At 51.4% G+C, this 22913-nt stretch overlaps 1 protein-coding gene across 2 annotated transcripts in view; it reads left to right on the top strand.

Annotated features, from left to right (window-relative positions):
- The first annotated feature begins 78 nt into the window (after positions 1-78).
- Positions 79-22913, top strand: part of SETD3 (SET domain containing 3, actin N3(tau)-histidine methyltransferase) — a 57442-nt gene continuing 34607 nt past the window's right edge. For both annotated transcript variants that reach the window (XR_008528620.1, XM_054567057.1), the window contains exons 1-6: positions 79-172; positions 7977-8086; positions 9832-9924; positions 11997-12145; positions 14016-14088; positions 14385-14641. Coding sequence is in view for 1 of the 2 variants with exons in the window: in XM_054567057.1 (XP_054423032.1) it covers positions 7984-8086; positions 9832-9924; positions 11997-12145; positions 14016-14088; positions 14385-14641 (675 nt within the window). In the remaining variant the exon portion in view is untranslated. The remainder of the gene's footprint in view (positions 173-7976; positions 8087-9831; positions 9925-11996; positions 12146-14015; positions 14089-14384; positions 14642-22913) is intronic.

A 22913-nucleotide genomic window follows, 5' to 3' on the forward strand; every position in this document is an offset into this window, starting at 1 on the left:
GGGGGCGGGCGGATCCGGGTTGGGCCGCGGCGGCGGGGCCGTCTCAGGCCGCCGACCCGCCCCTCCCGTCCGGCCGCCGCCGCCGCCACCGCCAGGGGCTTGGTTGAGGCGGACGGTGGGTCTGGGCCGGAGTGTGGCACCAGGGCCGTTGCGCGAGAGGACAAGTGGGCAGGTGAGTGCGGGCGGCGGCCCCTCCGCGCGCGCGGCCGGAGGGGCAGACCCTTGTCGTCGCCCACCGAGTGCTGCGAGGTCGCTTCCCACCCTGGCCGGCGTCTCTCGGCCGAGGTCTGGCCCGCGCTCCGCCGGCTGCTGTGGGCCCGGGGTGCGGGGGTGGTATGCGCCCTGGAGCCTTGGAGGGGTGGGCTGGGTGCGGGGTCGGCGGGCGCCTCCTGGCCTTCGTCCTCTGGTCCTCCCGGGGCGCACTCGCTGGTGCCCCACGTCCCTTCCGAGCGTCTAACGCTCCTGTTCCCGCTCCGCCCGCCCCCGAGGTGGCTGCAGGTGCAGTGAGCGCCCGGACCCTCTTCGCTCACCGGGTGTGGCCCGGGCTCCTCTCCCTCGCGCTGGTCCGCTCGGCTCTGCGTGCGGACGGCTCTCGCTCTCGCTTCCTTCCTTCCCGTCGTCACCCCGTTGGTTGGTGAAGGCGGTGTGGCTTTTATGTTCCTCTCTCTCCAAACCTCAGGTGCCTGGCGGGTGCCCGGGTGCTAGACTCCGCTTCTCTCACTCACTTTCCAGTTATAAAAACAGACGTTGGAAATAGGTCATCTTTCTTCCCACGCGCCCTGGCCATCTTCCACACGCTTCGTGCCCTACTAGGGAGAAGAATTCAGTGCTTTGGAGTTTGTCATTCTGGCATTAAACTCTTCCTCCTCGTGGCTCCAGCCTGGCGGTGCAGCTCTGGCTCCCCGTTTCCACTCGGGGAAAAGGAGACGGTTCGTGTCGTGTGTCGGGCGCCACTTGCTGCGGGGGCTTCACCCGCACCTTGTGTTGACACGTTTAGGATCATTTGAAGGATATTGTTTTTGCTTTTCCAAATGAAGGCCCTGATGCTTCAGAAGGAAAAAAAAAAAAGTAGGTTGACAGGTTAATTTTGCTTTTAAGCACCTCGGAAGAGTTAACCGTAGCTTGGTTGCGATGCGGATTACACAGCCCTATGCGTTTGTCAAAACTCAGAACTGGACACTGAGACGTGTGAATTTTATCATGTAAATGATACCTTTTCCTCCCCCATTTTTCCTTCTCAAAAATGACCCGGCTGGTATTTCAAAACTGAACTAACCAGTAATCTTGGAGAGATTTTTCTTACTATTCCAAGTGAATGCATTTAACTCAAGGATATAGCAAAACAAGAGCTGCTCTCCCCGCCGCGGTTAACATTACTTGGTAAGACTTGCTTGAGCCGCGCGTCTGTCTCCAAGGGCTTCCCTGCGTGCAGTCCTGCCTTACCAAATTAGTCCCTGGGGCCGCTGTGATTGATCTTTTGGTCAAGTTCCAGCAGTTTCAGGAGGAGTTTTTCCTCTGTCCCAAGAAAGTAGTTCTCAAAGCTGAGTTCTCAAACAGCTACAGAAAACAGCCCCTTTTGTTGGGACCCTAAACATCCTCTGTCTTTAGCCTCCTGCTTCCCTGCCCCTTGCTGTGTGTCCTGCTTTCTCTCTGCATTTGGACTTGCTAAAAGTGAATGACTGGAACGACCCTGCCGTCTGAACGAGTGAAATGGTTGCTGCTTCTCCTCTCTCCTGCGGGCTGTCGTCTCTCGGAGCTTTTTCCCTGGAGTGGGAATGGCGTTGGGCCCCGGGATTGAACCGATGGTGCCTGCGTGTGCTGGTGGAGTGAACGTATGCGCTTGGCCGGCCCTTCTGCTGCGGAGGAAGGGGCTCTGGAGGGGCTTCTCTTCTGTGGTGAACGTCTAGGCCCCGTTTGAAATGGTGATTAAACCTCTGCTGTAGAGGCTGCTGGAAGAGGAGAGAACTCTGGAGGTTGTATGCAAATGTTTTCCATTCTGAATTGAACTGTTTTTGTTTTCAGAATGGCCTCCTTAATACCTAGAAGGGAATGACAAAGGAGGTGGCAGCTAGGAAGGAGCAACGGTAGCGACAGGCTTGCCTGTAGGTAATCACTGAATGTAGTGAAAACCAGGTACACAGCTTATGCTGCGGGGGATTTTAGTGAAAGTATGAGTGAGAATCTTACCTTCTAGCTCAGGGTGACTTTTATTTATTTTTTAAACTGATACCAATTTAGTTTGAGGAGTTTTAAGTCCCTTGAAATGTTTGAATTACATCTTTTCTTTAAAAAAAAATCACCAATCTGAAGTAGCATTTAGAAATGTAACTAATAATAGCGTCATTTTTGTGTAGTTTGATGAATATCTTTCACTGGGAGGGTTTTTATCTTTAGAAACTGGTTTGTCTGTTCTTGGCTGCTGTGCATGTTGCCTCTGTTGGGGGTGGGGAGGAAGAGTTTCAAGTGTGCTTCCTCTCCTTGTACCTAAATCCCGGGAATGGAGCCTAGATTTTGTTCTCCCCCAGAGGCGTAGCAGTCATTACAATGCCATGAAACGTTTTTGAAGAACAATGAATATATCTTCATTCTTATGTTATTTTAGAAGTTTCTGTGGCCAGTTATTTATGTTCTCAATGAGCTAGCATGCTCTGTGGGCCTATATTTTGATTTGCTCTGCATCCTTTTTTTTTTTTTGCTGCTGTCATGGAAGTGCCCATGTTGGATATCTGTTCATTCTGATTGTATTTAGCCAGTTAAGAGTATTAGACTAAGGATCCCTTGCGTTTAATTTTTTTTTAGTTTTCACTTTTGTTGCATTTACAGGTGTATCTTACTTAGCAAAATTGACTTTTGTACATTGAGTTTCTTTATATCATCTCATGTTTTCCTATTTAAAAAACTGGAGATGTTAAATATTTTGATCTGTAAATATAATTAATTTCTATGTTCATTCTCAAAGTAAAAAACAACTTTCTAACAAAATGTTAATACACATAATATAGTTTTCTATTACAAAGGAGTTAATACTTTATTTTTTAAGTTACTTAGTAGGCTTAAGGAAAAAAGTTTAATTAGCACAATTGGCAAGATTAGAAGTCCTGCTTTTTGTTGTTAAATTCACTTAGTAACTCAAGCCAGAGATTAGCTGGGTAGGCAGATTTCCAGGTGGGGAGTTTCCTCCAGGTTTTGGAAATAAACAGATTGTAAAACAAGTGGTACAAACACAGAAATTGACAATTTTCAACTGAAATAAGTTCGATTGGGAGAAAAACAATACCAAATAATTACAAAATTCAAAAACCAAAGTTAAGACTTTGAAATTCTTTCTTACTCAAGAAAGTTAATTGATAATCAAGATAAGTCTAAACACTCTTGGCTGACAATGGAAGACAAGTCTGACTCTGAAGTTAAAACTTTGAAAGGGACCTGAGGCACACTGTCTACCAAGCCAAAGTAAAAGTTTACCCGCTCAGGCCCAGTACCGGGGTGCAGAGGGACCGAGAGGGGAGAAATGCTTCCACTGTTTTGTTTTTTTTTTGAAGAAATGGAGAATTGTCTAGAGAATGTAGATAATCAGGTGTCTACATAGAATTCTTCATAAATACGCAGTGTTTTAGGTGTATCACCCATCTATGATCCTGCGCTTCACTTTCCACTTTCTCTTAGGATACAATTCATTAGGGCATAACAAAGTCTATAAAACTGTATGTCGGAGTGGTTTTAAGGTTTCAATCTTAGTAAACAGGCATGACTTCAATGTCAGTAGTTTTCTGTGAAGCACACAGTTAAGAGGAAGTGAGGATTAGTGTTGAAAATACTCATTAAAATTGCTTGTAGCGTAACATACTTACCCAGAACTAATAAAGGTGTTCATTTGTCGATTGTAATGCTTTAGTGTTACTGCATGTCACGGCTACCCGCGTGGTTTCTGCAGGTTGCCCACTGAACCGTGCCCCTCTCCGAGCACATCTGAAAGGGGTTCGTTGACTTCGAGATGTTAGGCTTCGATGAGTGGTGTTTTTTTTCTGGCTTTGTCCACTTCTGGCAGTACGTCGTGAAAGCATGTTAGGTCTGGAGAAAAAAAAGGCTTTGGAGGGCACAGAGAGCTGTCTCCAGAAATTTGAAGGGTGGCTTCTCTTTCAAAGGCAGAACTGGGACAAGTTGCAGTGAACTTTCCAACATGTAGGACTGCGGGCTCGCAGGCAGAGGTGGAGGAGCTGCAAGCGTGGTGTGCGGGGGCTGGGGGCGCCCTCAGAGCCTGGGGTCCTGCCCACCTCTGCCACCGAACCTCAGGTGCTGCGCTTGGGCTGGATGACAGGCTCATCCCTGCCTCTGTGAAGGTTTTCAGGCTGGAATTTGAAAGTGGATAGCAAAGCACTTTGACAACTGTAACTGCTACATCACATTGGATGTAATTACTTTAAACATTTTTGTGGGGTTGATGCATAACTCCAAAGGTCTCTCTCAAACCTGAAATTCCACGGTTCTCGAATCTTTATGGGAGGAATGTGGGTGGTTTCAAGGTAATTTCTTGACAGGTTACAGCTATTCCTTCACACGTAACAGTTCTTTTTTTCTGTTAGAAAGATGTAATAGGAAATGATTATTCATGATACCAAATGATTCTTTGCTTTATGAAAAGTCTTTTTTTAAATAGGATCCTCTTTTAAAAAAAATTTATTTGTTTTAAGAGAGATGGGAAGGGAGAGAGAAGGAGAGGGAGTGGAACATCGATGTGCCAGAGAAACGTTGATGAGTTGCCTCTCGCATGGCCCCAACCAGGGACCTAGCCTGCGACCCAGGCCTGTACCCTGACCGGGAATGAAAGCTGTGACCCCCTTGGTTCACGGGATGACATCCAGCCCACTGAGCTACACCAGTCAGGGCAATCTTAAGTGTACTTACGAAGTAACTCAACAGCAATTTTAAACGAAAACTATTATGTATCAAAAAGTCAATCAGAAATGGTTTAAGCATTTCAAACTGTAAATTAGAAAAATAGCAATATATTGTAGAAAGCAAGAAACATCTGTATTTTTTTAAAACCTCAAGATTGGGTATTTGTATCTGTCTATATGATAGCTCAAATTGATCTGTATGAAGATATAAATTGTACTTTCCTGCAATTGATAGGTCTGCATTCATCTTTGTAGTTAAGTAGCTCCTGAGTTGAAATTAATTCCACTTTCTTGCTTGCCTGCTGGCCTTGGCTTCTTGGTACCTTTGAGTTGTGGCACATCTGGCCCTCTTTGACAGATTGGAATGATGGGTGCTAGTTAGCCACTTAAACTGGTATAAATTAGTATGGCTTGACCTTACTGCCAGTCCCTGCCACCGTGCAAAGTGAGAACACATTTCCGACACACAAGTGTCAGTTAACATGGTGCCATGTAATGTAAAGACTGTATATCCCTCTTCAGTTCCAGTAGGAGAGAAGAAAACACCACACAGTTACTTTTCAAGGGGGAGTGCTTTCATTTTCCTAAGCCATCATCCTATAATTTGTGCTTTTAACTCAGAATGCAGTAATCTGATCCTAATGGCCTGCAAGGTATTCAGTGAGATCCTTTTCTTCCTGCACAAAGATTAGGCAGGCTCTCACGCTCCCCTCGAGTGCATTTTACAGCTGGGTGCCTGAGGTAGGGCCTTTCTCTCCTTCAGTCGGTCCAGCTGTGAAGTTGGGTGCATTGAAAAACAGATGCTGGATTTGAGCTAAGGTTTCCCAGATAGATTGCCAAATACGTGTAATCAAAAATGTTTATTCTAGTTGCATTTAGTTGAAAGCAACGGAGGAAAAATACAAATGTACACTCTTTCCACTTAGAATTTTTTGAAAAAAAGAAACCTCATGCAGCTGAATTCCATCTCAGCCTTCCCCGCCTGTGTGAACTATACTTTGTAAAGATGGGTTTAGCACCCAGCACCCCCTCCACCCCCTCCATCAGTCCAGGTCCCTGAATGTACTTTATCTTATTTCTCCTGATCCATTTCTTCCACTACACAGACTATATGTAAAAGAATCATTTGATTGGTCAGAAGTGGTTGTTGATTACAGATGCCACTTGCCACTTGCATATTAGTGATTTAAGTAATAACTGAGTATGCATTTATTGTTACTGTCTTCTAAAAGTATTTTATCTCTTAGGTAGAGAGGTTGTTAATGGACTTGCTAAATAGATTTTTTTTTTAAAGGGCCACATTTTGAGGATTCTGTAGATTTTCAAACTGTCTTGATATTGAAGAAAAGTAGATACATGTGAAACTCCCGGCACAGCTACTTCTAATAGATGCCCCTTCCTTTGAACAGCGGTAACTACAATTGTTTATAGAATCCATTTGTCTGTTAGTTCTGTATTGCTTTTTCACGTGTTTTCTTTTGTTTTAAGTATTGTTTAAATCCAGTTTTTACCATATACTTTGCTTCTCTCCAGGTAATTCAATAAGAATTTGCAAATTATACCTGATTTCAACCTTACGTTTGGGAAAAAACTTTCATTTAACATTGCACCTCTGACTAATATTTGGGATTTAACTTGAGTGAATGTGTGTGTGGGCATGTATACACACATTTAATTTAGCACAACATTATATTTTTCTAATGAAAATCTTTGAAATAAATGCTGAAGATAAATATGAAACTTTGAGACGTCTAATAGGTAGTTTTTCCACTGAGAGCACTGAGTGTTCAGGATGCCCACTCAGCTGGTCCGTTTGCTGAAACTTGGAGTGTAGCTCCAGATTCAGCTGAAATCACAATAAAAATTATCCATTGTATATAACAAATTCTTGAATTCTAAGTGAAAAGGGTAGGTAGTTATTTCAAATCTGTGGTGTTGGGGAAATCTGTGTTAGCTAATGAAGGGGGGTGAATTTAGGAAACATTTCATACTGGTTTGTAACACCATCTCAGACTTACTCCTAAAATGTAGTTTTTCTTCTTTAGTATACTTTCTTCCTTGAGCCTCTGTTTAGTTACTGCCTCACCTAAGTACTTGAGGAATTCTCCCTGCTGTGAGCCTTGGTGGCTTCCCTACAGCCTCTTCCCTGAAGGCACAGGCGTGGCCCTCCCTTGTTTGGCCGTAGGCTGCAATAGCTCCGGGGGCCCAGGGACCCGCAGAGCCTGTTCGGGCCTGTGCCCGTGGGCTTGGAGACTGCCTGTGAGCTGGACAGAACGCTGCAGGACTTCAGGCTGGGAGCCGCGGCTCCCCTGTTAGGTTCTGGGCCAAGTAGCAGCAGAGTCTCAGCCCCCTGGCACAACCGTCATTACACTGGCCTCCGCAGGTGTGGCGGGAATACAGGGAGGCCGTGGGCAGGATGTGCCGACCAGCGCAGAGCGCCATGCGAGGCTTGTGCCCCGGTCGTAAGTGGCTGCTGGAGAGGGACTTGGTCCTGCTCTCTAACGGCCTGAAAAACCCACCTGTGGACTGGTCGGGCCATTTCTTAACATGGTGGATCATACAGGAAGGACCTCATTTGAGTCTGTGCTCCAAAACCCTGGGCAAGGCACTTGGAATGTCCTGGGGAGCGCAGCGGAAGGACTAGATAGCTCGCAGAAGCAAAGGGGGAGGCCACAGGGGTTGTCACTTTTATGCCCAGATGGTAGTTTGTGGTCCATGTATGTGTGCATAGGTATTACCTCTGCGGCATCACGAGATAAGCATGTTAGTATACGTAATAAAATCTATATAATTTGAAAAAAAGAGTAAAATGTCCTTCTACAATAGATTTCGTAGGGAAAAAGGGATGAATTTTTCTTCCAGAGACTCCAAAGTAGAATTTTTTTTCGTTTGAGAACCTCTGAGTACTATTTGTTACACTTTATTTTTTTCTGGAAGGACACTTCAGGCTATGGCCTGTGGGAGATAAAATCTTAGCACCTTAAGGCTAAGTCGCTGCAGTGCCACATTTTATTTCTTGACTTCTTTCCCTGGAAATTTAATGTTTTCTCTTTGTCTTTTTTCTTTTCTTTTTTGTAGTCAGAAAATGGGTAAGAAGAGTCGAGTGAAAACACAAAAATCAGGCACTGGTGCTACCGCAAGTGTGTCACCGAAGGAAACCTTGACCCTGACCAGCGAGCTGTTGCAGAGTAAGTTGCGCTCTGGGCCCCCCGCCCTTCCATGGGGCGCCTGTGTCGGTGCCCCTGCGTCTGCAGGGCTGCGTGGGAGCGTCACTGTCCCCCGAGACATGAAGAGAGCCGTGGCACCTGGGTGGTTACGGAGCCTCTCCAGCTGCAGTCCCCCCGCCCCTGTGCCCTCTGCCCCCGCTGCTGCCGCCTGTCGGAACTGCCCGCGGGGCTGTGGGACCGGAATGAGCCTGGCCCCAGCGTGCGGCTCCTTTGGGCGGCGGTGGGCAGAGTCACTCTTGACTGTGTTTCCGCAGTGTGGCCGCGGACCGAGATTTAACCCCCTGGGTCTCAGCGTTCATCTTGTCACAGAAAGACCGCCGTGGGCATGTGATGAGGACCGCGTGCGCCAGGGCATGTGAAGGCGCGTCATGGGCCTGCAGGCCAAGGGGAGCACGGCGTGCCCCTCAGAGAGCAGGCGTCTGGAATGGGGCCCTTAGCAGGGTGGCTCTCTTTGTTTTCAGTGATTCAGTTGTAGTTTTTCAGTTTTCACGTGCTGAAGTCGTGAGTTCTAGGTTCCAGGGGATTAAATAACTTGCTTTAGTAAATTAGTATAAACTGGCAACTTTTTTTAAAATGGAGATTTTTAAATAGGTGCTGTGTATGTTTTAGATTTAGCTGTGGTCACTCTGTTAACTTACTACATTTGTCTCATTCACTTGTTCCTTATGTTTGGATTATGTGACAGGCTAAACCACAAATAAAAGTTTAGCTTTCTTTCCTGATAAGCAGGCCGCAACCATGTCTGGGTCGGTCCTTTGCTGAGTGCTCCAGGGACCCCTGTCTGCCCTGCCCCGCAGGGCAGCGCGGTGCTGAGCGCCTCCCCGCCAGACTGCAGGCAGCTTGAGGACAGGCTCTGTCTTGCGTTCCAGGACTTGTCGATGGAAGAATGAGTAAGACTGTCAACCTTAATAGTCATGAGTCAGCATACAGCCACTGTTACTTACGTACCCCGTGTAGGCCTTTTCTTGGAAAGCGAAGGGGCCGAGAGGTCCAGCAGGAGTACGGGAGGGGCTCTCTCTGAACTGAGACCATTGGTTAAACAGGAAGGAGCTGCCGGCAGGCCACGGGTGCCCAGGGTCCAGCCCGGCCTTCAGAATGCCGGCCCGGTCTCGGCTGCTGGTTCCGTCGGCTCTGGCCCTGCAGCAGAGCCTCAGCTTCTCTTTTAGCACCGACTGTGCCGCCTCGTTTAGAGACTCCCCCAGAGCGCTTAATATAGGGGCTTACCCACGCATGCGAAGTGTTTGCTGACTAACAGTCCTTATGTCCAACTCACTGGTTCCCTGAGGGACCCGTTGTGGCGGGGTTTAACTAGAAAGAAATGTTGACTTTCGGTGTCAACATTCTAGGTCTTTTACCACCGAGAACAGTTTTCAGGGCAGCGGTTTGCACTTCAGTGTAGCTTTGCAGGTCTTCCTGGTCACAGTTACACTCTGAGGAGAATGTATCGGCAGCCAGAATGAGGCGGGTGCCAGCCAGGGGCTCACCCTTCGGCACCGGGGGCCCAGCTGGGTAGGTGGCGTTCGAATGGTGTCAGAGGGGCGCGTGCTTGAACAGCGTCCCTCATTCATGCCTCACGTTGGTCATCGTGGCTGTGGTCTCTTTGTCCTTGAAGAATAAATCAGTACCAACAGCCCAAACCCCCTTTCTGCCCCAGAGCGCAGGCTGAGGCGAGAGCACAGTCTGAGCGCGTGGCTTGTGTGTTGCAGAATGCAGCGGCCCGTCCCCCGGCCCGGGGAAGGAGTGGGAGGAGTATGTGCAGATCCGGTCTCTCGTGGAGAAAATACGGAAAAAGCAGAAAGGTACCTTTTCTGGAACGAAAACCGGGGTTGAAGGGAAGTGTGTGGGGACGTGGTGTGAGTGCGGAGGGCGTGGGCTGCAGCCGGGGCCCCGGGCGTTCGTCGCCTCTGAGAGGGCGAGGGAGGGCGCGGGCGGGCGCGGGCGCTGGGCGGGGGGAGATGGGACTCCGCTCTGAGATGCTGTCGCCTGCTTCGGGGGGCTGTTTGTTTCTGGGGGTAGAGTGACACGACTTTCACGTACCTTTATTTTGTGACGTACACGTTTAAATGTTTCTCTGAACCATGCTCCAGTCAGGGCCTGAGTCAGCCCAGAACGCTGTGTACGGTCCGCCTTTACGTCTATACTGATTGGTTCACGTTCACCAAGATTTATGATGAACTCAGTCATATTTTGATTAATTAAGAGATGCGGTCTGTGTCCCACGCTGCGTTTTCACGGGTACATTCAGGAGACAGGGACTCATTCTCGGTTGGGCTGGTGACGGCGCCAGGTGCCCGCTGAGAAAGCCTGTCCAGCGCTCCTGTGGCTTCAGCTCTGAGAATCACAAGGACGGAAGATTCGTATTCAGGGCCGCGGGGGAGGCGGAGGGGAGAGCTTGACAAGGAGCCGGTGTCTGAGAGGATGAGAACTTCCGGGCTCCCTGTTTGTTTGTTGTCAGGAAAGCGAGTCAGGAGAGGGCCGGTCTATCTGCTCTCTGAGGAGGCAGCTTTAGTGCGCCATCGTGCCCACCTGCGCACAAGCAGCCCTGGGCTGGATGGTCTCACACCCCACATGGTGACAGGCCCTTTGGAAGGTGCTTGTCTGCGCCACATGGAGACTGCTGATCCTGGCTCACGGAAATGCGGCTGCGAAGTTCTGTTATGTCCCGCGTGTCTTCTGAGCAGAGGCCGTTCACACAGCTGACACCAGGGCCAGGAGGGCTCAGTCGTTCTCGGCGAGTCTCAGATGGCCCCTAACAGCCGCAGTCCCCTTCCCTCAGCACGGCCCGCAAACCGGGCCTGGCACAGCGCCGCGCCGCAGCAGGCCGCGGCTGCACGCGCGGGCCGTTAGTCACATGGCAGTGGCAAGGCCACTGGCGCCCGGGCCGGCCGCCGCCCCTCGTGTTAGCGGCGTTCCTGTCCTCCTCCCTTGTCTCATCAGAAAAACAACGCTGTTTCCGGTGCATGGCTTTTCACCTTTCTGAAAAATACCCCAAGCTGAAAAATCCAGGAAGCAATACAACGTTGCCTAAGAAACTACTACCCAAATTGAATTTATGTCAGACCCTGACCTGTTCAAGTTCGCTTTCCCTCCTTTCACCACACTGCTCCGATTCCCTCTCCCTCCCTCCCTTGTTTAGTCTATTTTGTATTTGTTTTTAAGAAGTAAGTGTTACACATAGAGCTAGCTAAAGCCCTAGGCTTCCGTCCCAACCCCTTCCCTTCCCCCTAGCTGCAGGTGTTGCCTTTATTGTGAATGTTTTTCTACTTCGTGTGTAACCCCATAAAAATATATGGTAGTAATTGGTATTTTTAAAATGTACACAAGTGGTATTATACCACTTGATTTTAAAAAATACGGTGTAATTTTTTGTATTGGTACATATAGATCCAGCTCATTCCAGTTGCTCCACAGGACGCTGGCACGGAGCTCTCCGGCTTTGTGCTCCTGGAGCCCGGGCTCGCCCTGACGCATGCCCTCCCGCGCACGTGCGAGCAACTGGCGTCTGCTGTCACGGGCAGCTTGCTAAGGGGGACGCGTGCGCGGGAGGCGGCGCGCCGACTCACGGGCAGCTGCCCCGTCCGGCTGCGGTGGTGGGGGTTTCACTCCGGCCCACCACATCGCCTCAGTCAGCGTTCCTGTGACCTGGGGCTCCATAAATAGTCCTCTGACCCACAGGGAGCTTCGGATTTCAGGTCGCCTTTCCTATCACTGTGTGCTGTAACTGGTGATGAGCTTTGATTTTTTTCAAGATTGGAGTGTTACTGCTATTTCCCATGTTAGTTTCTGCCTGTTCTTTTTGTTTTCTGAGAGTAGCGTGAATGATACGTGTCCTAAAAGTAGCTATTGTTTTGTTACACGTGGCTCTATACAGGTCTGTCTGTTACTTTTGATGGAAAAAGAGAAGATTACTTTCCTGACCTAATGAAATGGGCCTCTGAGAATGGAGCGTCCGCCGAGGGCTTTGAGATGGTTAACTTCAAAGAGGAGGGCTTTGGGCTGCGAGCGACGCGGGACATCAAGGTGCGTTCGTGGGCTGCTGGCCTGGGCGGGCGGGGGCGGGGTGTGTCTGGGCCGAGCCGTGCGGGGGAGGCAGGCCGTGGGGCCCTGCGGGCTGCGGGGCAGGGGCAGCCAGCCTCCCCTGCTGCGGTGGTCCCCTCACTGACCCCGTGTTCCGGGCAGCTTGCAGCTCGTCTCCCTTGGGAGCCGTGACTGGGGGCAAGTCAGCTCATGTTCGCGGGCCTCCGTCAGGAGACCGGGGAACGTGCCTCACGGGATTCTGAGGCTTAAGTACAGAGGAGGGTGTGCGCGCAGGTGGTGCGCGGGCAGAGCGCCGGGGCCCTGTGGCGGATTGGATGTTGGGGGGCAGGGTGGAGGTCGCTGACCCGTGTTCCGGAGCGGACGCCCGGGTGGTCGGAGGCGCCACTTGCTGAGATGGCAAACCGGAGGGACACATGTGGTGAGGGACAAATGCTTTCCCTCACTCTTGGTCCCTCCTTCCAGGTGGGGGGGCAGAAGCCTCCCGCTGCCTCACACACCTGCCTCTCCCGGGGAGACTGGGGGATGGACGGGCTTGGGAGAAGCAGTGGGGGCTGGCCTTTGGCTCGGGCAGAGCTGCTGCCCATATGCGTTTGCGGAGCTGCGCTCTCTCCAACCCCTAAGTTTTCTGGGGGCCGCCTCGTGTGAGGAGGCCGCCGCGGCTCCCGTTCTGCCTGTAACTAGGTGGGGGAGGTCCGTCTAACTCCGGGATTCAGTAAGAGGTATTTTGGGCGACCGTCTGTTGGAGTCCTGTGTCTCTCTCAGTTGGTTCAGAACTTGGGTAGAAGCAGTGGATGTCATTATTAGGCCTCCTCAAACCTTCAGCATCATTTTTGGCCAGGTTGTAGTTAACCTTTCAATGATACATTGGTTTATTAGATATTTATTAAATAACCTAGTGTGTCAATGGCGCCTTGCTTGTTGTTACACCAGGCTTTTGAAAAAGCCCAAGTTTCTTCCTTCATGGTGTTTCTAGTCCGTAGTGCGGGACAAGGCACACATAAACATAATTCAGATGGCAGATAGACGTGGGGAAACAGCAGGAGTAAACAAAGTGTCACAGGTTCTTCTCTTGCATCAGACGAACAGCACACCTGAGCTGTGGTTTGTCTTCACTGAGTTTTTAAAGCCCATTGAGGTATAGCTGATAGGTAAAAGAGTTGCACATGTTTAATGTGTACATTTGGATGAGTTTAAACGTCCACATACACCCATGATACCGTTACCACGGTCAAGGGGCTGTAAGCAGTATGAACATGCATGCAGACTCTACCCAGGGAAGGCCATACACTGTCAGAATGTGAGCTGACCCTTCGGGGGGGGAGTCAGTAGACTAGAATCTGTCCTGTGGGCTTGTACCCTTGCTGGTGACTGTCGTGTTCTGGAGACAGGCATGTGGAGGAGGGACTGTCACTCCAGCTTCAGACACTCAGGAGTGGGAGCAGTTCACACGGACAGAGTCAGGGTTTTGCTGGAAGTGGGAATTTTGTTTTGTTTTTGGCACTTAAAAATACAAGTACAGCAAAGAAAAAAATAAACACTTTTGTGCTTTATCCAAAGTTGTCACGCTTACTTTATATTGAAGTCGAAAGTCTCTGTCGTGGTTGTCTTCTCCGTACATGTAGTTAGTTTTTCTACTGGAGACAGGATTTTAAAGCAGCTTCCACTCACTCAGTGACACCGTAAATGCTCACATTTAAGATACATTGGGTAAGGAGAAATGAGGTGCCGACCTGCACCCTTAAATTCTCTGCCATGTATGGTGGGGTTTCTGACCAGAGACCCAGTTGAATTCAAGGCTGTAATGTATTGTGTTTTCATGATTCTACTGTTTTCTTATTTTTTTTTCTCCTAGGCAGAAGAATTGTTTTTATGGGTCCCACGGAAATTACTAATGACTGTTGAATCTGCTAAAAATTCAGTTTTGGGTGAGAATAATTTCTGACTGTTCATAGCAAAATGAAAGTGATAGAAATATATGAAATTTCATTCTGTGGCGCTAAGGACCATATTCGGTTGTTTTTCAACTAGTGAACTTCTCCCCCAAATCTGTATTAGGTGTTTTCTACGCTTATAATCTCACATAGACAAATGTCAAAAGAAAGATGCATGTCACGTTAAACGTTACCGTACTGCTTAGTGAGTTCCATGCCTTCAGTAATAGAAGTGAGTACTTTTTAAAGAAGCTGTTGAACTTACGCTGTTGACGTCCGGGTTACTTCAGGGCCCTTGTATGCTCAAGATCGGATCCTTCAAGCCATGGGGAACATCACGCTGGCCTTTCACCTGCTGTGTGAGCGCGCGGACCCGAACTCCTTCTGGCAGCCCTACATTCAGACCCTCCCCAGTGAGTACGACACCCCTCTCTACTTTGAGGAAGATGAAGTCCGGTCACTGCAGTCCACGCAGGCTGTCCATGACGTCTTCAGCCAGTACAAGAACACCGCTCGGCAGTACGCCTACTTCTACAAGGTGATCCAGGTGAGCCTCCGACGCCCCCTCCCCAGCTCTGCTCTGCGGGGATGGGGGCTGGTCACCCAGATGTTCACGGGACACCTCAGGACGCGCCAACACCGTGCATTTTCAGGTATTCTAGGCCGGTGTTTCCATTTTTACAGAGCTGTCGCTGAAACGTGGTTTGAGTGTATTTGACTTCATCGGTGTCCGGTGTTAATATAAACAACGGTATTCCCAAGTGAGGAAAGTCATCAGGTTCTTATGGAGGCAAATTCCAATGAAAATTTCAGTGCTCTACAGTATAATATAAAAACGTGTCTGCATGTTAATTTTCCAAGAAAATGAAAATTCATTTGTGGGTTCTTTCTATGTATTGGTAGTAAAATGTTGACAATTAATTTACTAAATCATAATGCTGATATTTCTATTTCTTCCAAGTGTTCTGTGTATTAACATTAGCTACAATTTAGTTCTAAGTAAAAGTGTCATAAGTCTCTGTAAGGTTTAGAACGACGCCTCGGGGCCCATGGCTAATAGGAGGAAGCTTCCTGCGAGAAAGACACTGTGGTTGAAGCCGCCTCTGCCGGCTGCTGTGGTAATTGAGGGGGGCTCGGGGCTGGCCTGCCAGGGTTCGAATCCCCATGTTACCACTTCGAGCTGTGTCGTCTGTAAAATGGGATAGTACAGCGCTCCTGGGATGCGGGGCGGGCGGGGTGAGTCGATCTGTGCAGGTTCCTCAGCACAGGCAGACTTAGGACAGAAATGCCCCACTTAGGGTCCCGTTTTGTGTTTCCATCCTTCAGGCCATGTTGTTTGGTTCTGTTGTTATTTATTTTTTAAAATTGCTTCTCCCCCCTGTTGCCACAGTACTTTATGTTAGTATTTTTTAGTCTTTTCTACTAAGAAACTCCCATTCATATGTAACCCAGCTCAAGATCAAATGGCTTCAGAGTTTCACGTTTGGTTGCTGGTCTTTGGATTCATGTTTTTAAATCTTGAAAATTAATGCAAATGTTTGCTGTGGTTTTAAATACCATGTTAAATGACACATTGTCAAGTCGGATGGGCAGTGCAGGAAAACAGCTTTCTCTCCTGTGACTCCCACATGCCCCCGGTGTCCCGGGAACCCGCCGCGTCCCAGCCGGGAGAAGCACAGCTTCCCGTGTACCGCACGGCCGTCTGGCAGGATGTGCGGTCTGGTTGTGGTTCTTGCTCAGAAGGAGAAACTGTGGCTGTCCTTCAACATTAGTGTGACCGGGCAGCAGGAGGAAATCGTTCCAGAATGAGATGCGGTCACGGTGAGCTTGGCAGGAGAGTTTATAACCAGGGCTTCAGTGTCAGCACGAGAACCCTTTTGGACACCCAGATGGTATAGCCGTGCAGTGGAGGGCTTCCGCGTGAAGGTTCATGGCAAAGAGAAACAGACTTAAGCAGAAGTTTTTAGAACATCGTATTTCAAGTCTAGGTGTTTGTCTGGTTTTAGAATATTCTCATTGCTTCCAGAAGTCATCAGTAGCAACCCCGAGTAAACATGAATGTGAGCCTCAAACTGCCGTTACGTTACTAGCTCCCTGTTTTCTCACATCAGTGCCAACCCACGTCCCTCCAGTGTCTCCAGGAGCAGATGTGAGGCGCATTGTCACTCAGGGAGAAAGTGGGTTGTGTTGCTTCAGTTCATGGTCACCATTTTCATATTTTCATTCCAGTGACCCTCCCTCGGGTTGATTTTTTTTTTTTTTTGGCATTGTGACCCTTAACCTGAGACAGGAGTGCCGCGCGTTAGCACCTGAGGCCGGGTGCACACGTGTGTGTAGATTGTCGACGTGAGCAGCACTGAGAGGGACAACTGTGGTGCACTTGTGCGACCTCATCTCCTGGTGGCAGTTCCTGCAAGGCCGTGTCCCACGCTGCCGCTCCCCAGCGGCAGGGGCGTTCTGCCCCCAGCACTGACGCCCCGTTGGTCCCTCCCCTCTGCCTGGAAACCTGTCTGAGAGTCTCCTTCTCAGATAAACCAGCCCACCTGCTCCTCCGGGCCTTGGCTTTACTCTCTTCTTTCTGTTTCTAACCCAGTGTATCCCGATTGTGTATTAATTCAGCTAATATTCATTGTCTCACAAGTGCAAGATGCCACACTTGGGGATGGGCTGGTATCTCTAGGGATGCAAAGATTTTTAAAACTTTATTTTCAAATAACTTTTTAGACTTCCAGAAAAGTTGCAAGCAGTACACAGTTGGAAGCGTGGTGCTGGGCACGGGAATCAAACCGGCGACCTCGCTCTGCGGGACGGTGCTCGGCCAGCTGAGCCCACCGGTCAGGGCTGTTCCGAGTTTTAACCTATAAAAATACTTCCGGCAGGTTGGGACATTCCAGAGCTCTCCTGACCTCATTCCCACTTACATTCTTCCCTGGAGGCAGTGACGTTCCATTTGTACCATTTCTGTTCCAAGCCGGTGTCATGGCAGTGTCACATCTTCTGACTGGGGGGCTTCAGGGGCTGCAGGAGCGAAGCGGGAAGGAGTGGAGGCGGGGGCGGGGGTGGGCAGGGGGAGTCGTGAGCACAGAATCCAGGTGTGTTCCTTGGGCTGTGGCAGCAGGAACGGGGCGGAGGCCCTGGGACGGCGGGGGTGGGGGGGATGGTTTCTGCCGCCAGGCCACTCCCTGAGGCGGCGGGGGCCTGTTTCCCTGGTGCAGCCGTGCTCTGCGCGGTGTCCTTGGGGACTGACCAGGGAGGGTTGGAGTGGGGCAGAGTGGCTCTGAACACGTACTAAGAAACCCAGAGCCACAGCCGATGCCACGGCACCTGCCCGCCTGGTCAGTGTCCTCCCCAGTTCTGCTTTAATCCTTATGGTCGGTCACCCGGTGAGGGAGGCTCTTCTTCCGTTTACAGATAGGAACCCAAGCTGTGGAGCAGGGCGCCTGAGGCTCAGGGCACCCAGGCCTGGGCTGGCGTCATAGCAGGTCAGCCGGCCCGCAGCCCGTCCTAGCCATGGGCGGGCTGAGCCTCCGTCCATCTCTGAGGCTGCTTTGGTCTTAGATAGGGGACACACGAGTCGTCTGGTTTTAAGGGCAGGGCTCGCTTGTTTGAATCTTTGTGGCCGTCCCTTCGCAGAAAGCCGACCGCCTGCCAGGCCTGTGCTCATGGGGCCGCCCCCGCGCCAGCGCCGGCCTTGCCGCTGGCGGTGTCATCCAGCTCCCAGGGGAAGGGCCCTCCTGTCCAGCTTTGGTCCCCACTGTCCAGAGGTGGGGGACGTTCGCTCCTGGAGGAAGCCCGCAGGCCCCTGGTTTCCTGCAAGCTGGGACGAAGCCCGTGGTCCTCTCTCTTTTCGTTACCCTTATCAGTTTGACTTTCAGTGATGCGAAGAATGCGAAAACACCAGGACCTTAGGAAAATAAGTCCAGGCAGGCATGTTCTCTGGAGAGTTTCCAGTTCCTTTATCTTTGTTAGAGCCTCTGGCTGTCTTGCTGAAACACCCTGCCCTTTGTCCTTCTTTGTTCCTGGTAGCTGACCTGGTCCGTGAAGAATTTGTGTTAAATATTTTTCTTATTGGGTCCTTCCTTATGGTTTCTGATTTTGTAAATCACTCATCCTAAATGTATCTAATTTTCATCATTTTCGAGATGTGGACCACGTCTTGTACTGTTGTGGAAATTCATTTTAGCAGTGAGTCTCTGCTGAGCAGATCATCCACAAAAGTGCCCATATCACGTAACAATTGCTGTTCAGTTCTTCCAGCTCCACCCCGCTGTCCATCCTATACCCAGCTGGCCAGCTCTGGCTTTCCGTTGACATTTTCGTAGGATGCAGTCAGTGTCCTGGAGAAGAAAGGACAGACCGTTCCTTAGGCTGAGCCTGCCGCCTGCTAGGTCAGCGTCAGCCTGGTCAGGTTAAGGTGGGGCCTGAGCTCCCTCCTCTGTGCAGTGGTGGGCGCCTGCCGGCCAGGCTGGAGAATCGAGCAGTGCCCAACCAGGCCCCGAGACTGTCCTCAGGTCTCCGCCAGACCACGGCCCTGCTGAGGCAGCCCTTCTGTTTGGAGAAGACTGCAGTTAGAAACCACTTCTCTTAGGGAGGCAGAATATGCCGCCTTAGGACCCTCATCTCATCTTTTTTTTCTGACTTTTTGGAACAAAAGAGTAGATTTCATCTCCTGTATCAAGTCTCCTCTCCAGCTGGAGCGTTCGTTCCGCAGACCCTGCTGTGGGTGCACCTGCATGGCATCGGTGCGTCACCAAATCAACCAGGAGCTCACCCTCTGGGGATGTCGCATTAGTTCAGTGAAAAGTGACATTTAAGGGCATAGGTTTTAAAAATGGGGAAATTCAGAGAAGGAAGAAGGAAGAGTACGTGCAGCTGAGAAGCTTGAGGAGGATTTTTTGGTTTTCTTAAATGGGAGATGTGGCATTGGGGAAGGTACTTACTGTATTAATGTAAGTGGTCTCCTGCGTTTGTGTAGGCCCTTCCAGCGATGAGCTGTGTGCACGTCCGCCTCTGCAGCCTGGCCTCCTTGTGTACGATGGGCCCGTCGCGCGCCCAGTTAGGAGGGAAGAAGGCTGCCGCTCAGAGGGGCGGCCTGGCCCCGGCGAATGGGGCTCCGCCTGCTCGTCTCCCTGACAGGCCCTGGAGCCCCGTCCAGATGCATCCAGTGTCGAGACGTGTCACTGGTGGGCATTCCGTGGGCCACTGCTCTGCGTCTCAGGGACGCGCCCTGGCAGTCCCACCCCATGACCTTTTTCTTCCAAAGCATATACGTTTCTTCATTTGTTTGTCTTTGCAACTGAACTGTACGCTTCCCAAGGGTGGCGGCTTTGTTTCCCTTTTTAGTTAGAACATGCCTAACACAGAGAACGTGCTCAGTCATCATTTCCTGAATGAATAAAGCGATCAGCCAGTGACCAGAACAGCACCAGGTAACATTTACTGGAACTCCGGTCAGACACTGCACGATTTCATTTCCTTCTGTCAAAGCCATGTGAGAGGCAGGGTCATGTGCGCTCTCCTGGGAAGAACAGGCCTGGGAAGCCTTCACAGCCAAGGCAGCAGCTGGGCCGGGCCCCTGCTTCGGCCCGACTCCGGGCCCGCGCCCTCCGCTGGCGTGCCGCACGCTCACTGCCACGTCACAGGCACAGCTCCTGCCCGCGCGCCACTGGAGCGCCCCTGCTCAGGTCACCTGTTCAGTGCTCTTCTGGTCCCTGCCAGGGGCCCCAGGCAGACTTCCGTTGTCTGTGGTCCTTAGCTTCCTCCTTTTATTTTTTTATGGGGATGTTTGCCTGTTTCTTGTGTTCACAGAGCTTTTTAATTTTCCATGATTTGTAAAAGATCAGCAATGAGTCCACGATCACACGTGCAAATGATCACATGTGCAAGGTCTTTCAATATTTGAGGTCTTTTTTTTTTTTTTTTTTTTTTTTTTTTGTGGAAGGATCTGGAAAGGACTTGTTTAAAATGGCCAGGGCTTTCTTCCTGTCGCTGTTCTTTTGGAAGTCATTTTCCTCCCAGCCCCCTCCCCGCTTGACCTTCTCCAGTCTCCGGGGAGCAGTGAGAATCGTAGTGCACTGGTGTCCCATCGCACCCGGGAGACTCTCAGGCAGGGAGGGCTGCCGAGGCGGCCCCTTCTCCCCTGCGTCAGCTGCCTCCTGAGGCACCCCGCCCTCCCCTCTCATGGCAGTCTGCTCCCCGGGCTCGCCCAGCTTGGTCTGGCTTCAGGGCTTTGCCATCCACTCCCTTTCTGCTAGGGGCTTCTGCCAGCTCTGTGACTGCCTGCCTCCTTCTCGTCTTCTGGTTTCAGCTCAGACGTCAGTTCCTGAGGGAGGCTTTGTCTCACCGTAAAGTAGATCCCCCTTGTCAACTTTGTGTTAGTTCTGTCTCTCTAACTCACTAGCAGGGTGGGTGTGTGTATAAACGGAAGGAGATTTATTTTAAGGAGTTGACTCGGGTGGTCATTCAGGCTGGCAAGTTCATGATCTCCAGGAGGGGCCAGCAGAGCAGCCCTAGGGACGGGCTGGTGCTGCAGCCCAAGCCAGGGGGCCTCTTCTGTGGAGCCGCCTCGGGCGCGGGGCGTGAGCCTTCAGTCTCCTCGGTCCTTCGGCTGATGGGGGAGGCCGCCCACGCTGGGGAGGGCAGTCTGCTCCACTCGGGGTCTACCAGTTTAAATGCTACTTTCGTCCCAGAAGAGCCTTACAGAAACATCCGGAACAGTGTTTCTGTAAGGTTCGAGTAAGTCCAGGCACCACGGCCCAGCTAGGTTGATGCTTAAAATCAACCACCCTAGGCAGGCATGCTGTTTGTCTTTGGCAGTGTGGGTCATGGTCTGCGCTTGTGTTTGTGTCCGTGTGTTGCCCGTCTCCCCTCTGGAGTGCCACCCTCGCCGGCGGGGCCTTTCTCTCCTGGGTGCTGGCCTGCTGCCACGGCCGCCAGCACAGGGCTGCCACGCAGGAGGCGGCTCAGGCAGAGCTCGTCGAGTGCGCGGACCAGCGGCCCTCCAGGTCCCCACCTGTAAGGCACACGTGGCCAGGGCCTCCGCGGGAGGTGAGTGGCCAAGTCCAGCCCGTTTTCCGTCCCCCCAGCCTGTGTCCCCGCAGAGCTGTGGAGTGGACAAATGCTGACCTTGGGGGGCCTCAGGAGCCAGCTGCGTGAGGACCCTCCGGAGTGTAGCAGAGCATCCGAGACTCTGCTCAAGGTCCTGTGGGCCTGGCCGTCGCCTTCTCTCCTTCCTCTCTCTGTCTTCCCCGGCTGAGGTTTGCGTGAGGGAAGAGCTTCGGGCCCTCTGCCTGTAGGGGAGAGTCCAGCTCTCAGCCTTCCCGATCGCTGGGGGTGTGTGTGCTTGTGGGCCAGTGGATTTTTCTCTGTTAAAGGAGAAATTCCTGCTGTGCTGTGCAGAGGGCTGGGTGACGTGCAGCGCGCTCCCCGGCACTGTGGGCCCCTGGCTGCGGTTCTTCCTCGCCGACGTCCTCTGCTGCGAGTCCTCTCAGGGGCACTCTGTGCCATTTTCTTCCCCCTGACCTGGGCCGCTTTTAGCGGGCGTGTGCCCTTCTGCTGCTGTGTCCTGCCACGAGTCCCCGCTGGCCAGGCCTCCTGACCACACTCCTTGGGTCGCCCGTGAGTTGCCCTCCACTGCCTGTGCACGTTAGACAGCGAGTCGGTGTTCCTCCTGCCCCTCTGCCTGCCTGCCCTCCTGGAGGTCACTGGGCATCTCCACCTCGCGGACGACCCTAGCAAGATGCCCCACGATTACGACGGTTGACCCCGGAATCCCTACTTGTAGGTGCCCCTGTGTTTGTCAGCTTTGTCATGTGTTAGGATTCGGGTGACGTCATCCCTTCAACAATCAACTGCGTTCTTTCAGCTCTAAAGGAAAAGCGAGTTGTAAAAACTCGCAGTTGAAGACACAGCACGCATACTGTGTTTATTTTTATTTACATTCTGTCTCATCAGGAAAAAACTAGTAATGGTGTTCTTGTTTTTCTGCTAATGATGGAGTTTGGCTGCGTACTTGCTGCTCTGCCTGTTCAGTGGCAGGTCCTACAGGAAGATAGAAAAGTCACGTGGAGTCCTTGCCTTCTGGACGTTTGTAGTAGAGACAGGAGGGAAATAGTGGGCAGGACGTGTCAGAGAGCGACGTGGTAACTGGTGTGCCGTCTGCCCACTGAGCCCGTGCGTCCCGGGGCCCAAGACGCGGCCTGGGTCAGGCTCATGAGGCAGGCTTGCCGGTTGCGGGGTTCTGTCTGCGGAGAGCTGGCACTGGGGCGGGCAGGACAGGGCGAGGAAAGGGGACGGCAGTCCGAACCCAGCAGAGGCAGCACCGTGGAACTGCGGGACACCCCTGCGGGTCTGCGGGGACCAGCTGCCCGGGCCTGGCACGGGAGCTGACAGCTGGGGCTTTAGCCACTGTTTGTGCCACACCTGCCCAGGTGGCTCAAACTCTGGGCCTCGGTTCCCGCCCTGCCTCACACTCAGATAGAAGTGCATTTTTAAAACGTAGAGCACGCTCTTCGTGTAATTAGCTGGGAGGTAGGTGTGTACACCTTCCAGATGTCATTAAGGATAGAGAGTTCCTGTACCATGTGTGCAGGGCGGGAGGACAAATCAGAAAGGCCACATCCAGGAGTGGGCCGGAAGGTCTGGTGGAGAGGAAGCAGAGGGGAGGAAGGGGGAGGCCAAGACAGGCGGCAGCCCGGCCCGGGGCCTTCAGCAGCTCTGGGATCTGTGTTGCCTGACCAGGAGCCATGGGGCCCGGGTGGCTCCCTGCTGTTTGAAGATAACCTGGCCCCTGGGAGGCTAGGGGCCAGACAGCTCGAGGG

This window comes from Pteronotus mesoamericanus, unplaced genomic scaffold (genome assembly GCF_021234165.1).
Source record: "Pteronotus mesoamericanus isolate MK-2021 breed Mesoamerican mustached bat unplaced genomic scaffold, CSHL_Meso_final contig_182, whole genome shotgun sequence".
NCBI lineage: Eukaryota > Metazoa > Chordata > Mammalia > Chiroptera > Mormoopidae > Pteronotus > Pteronotus mesoamericanus.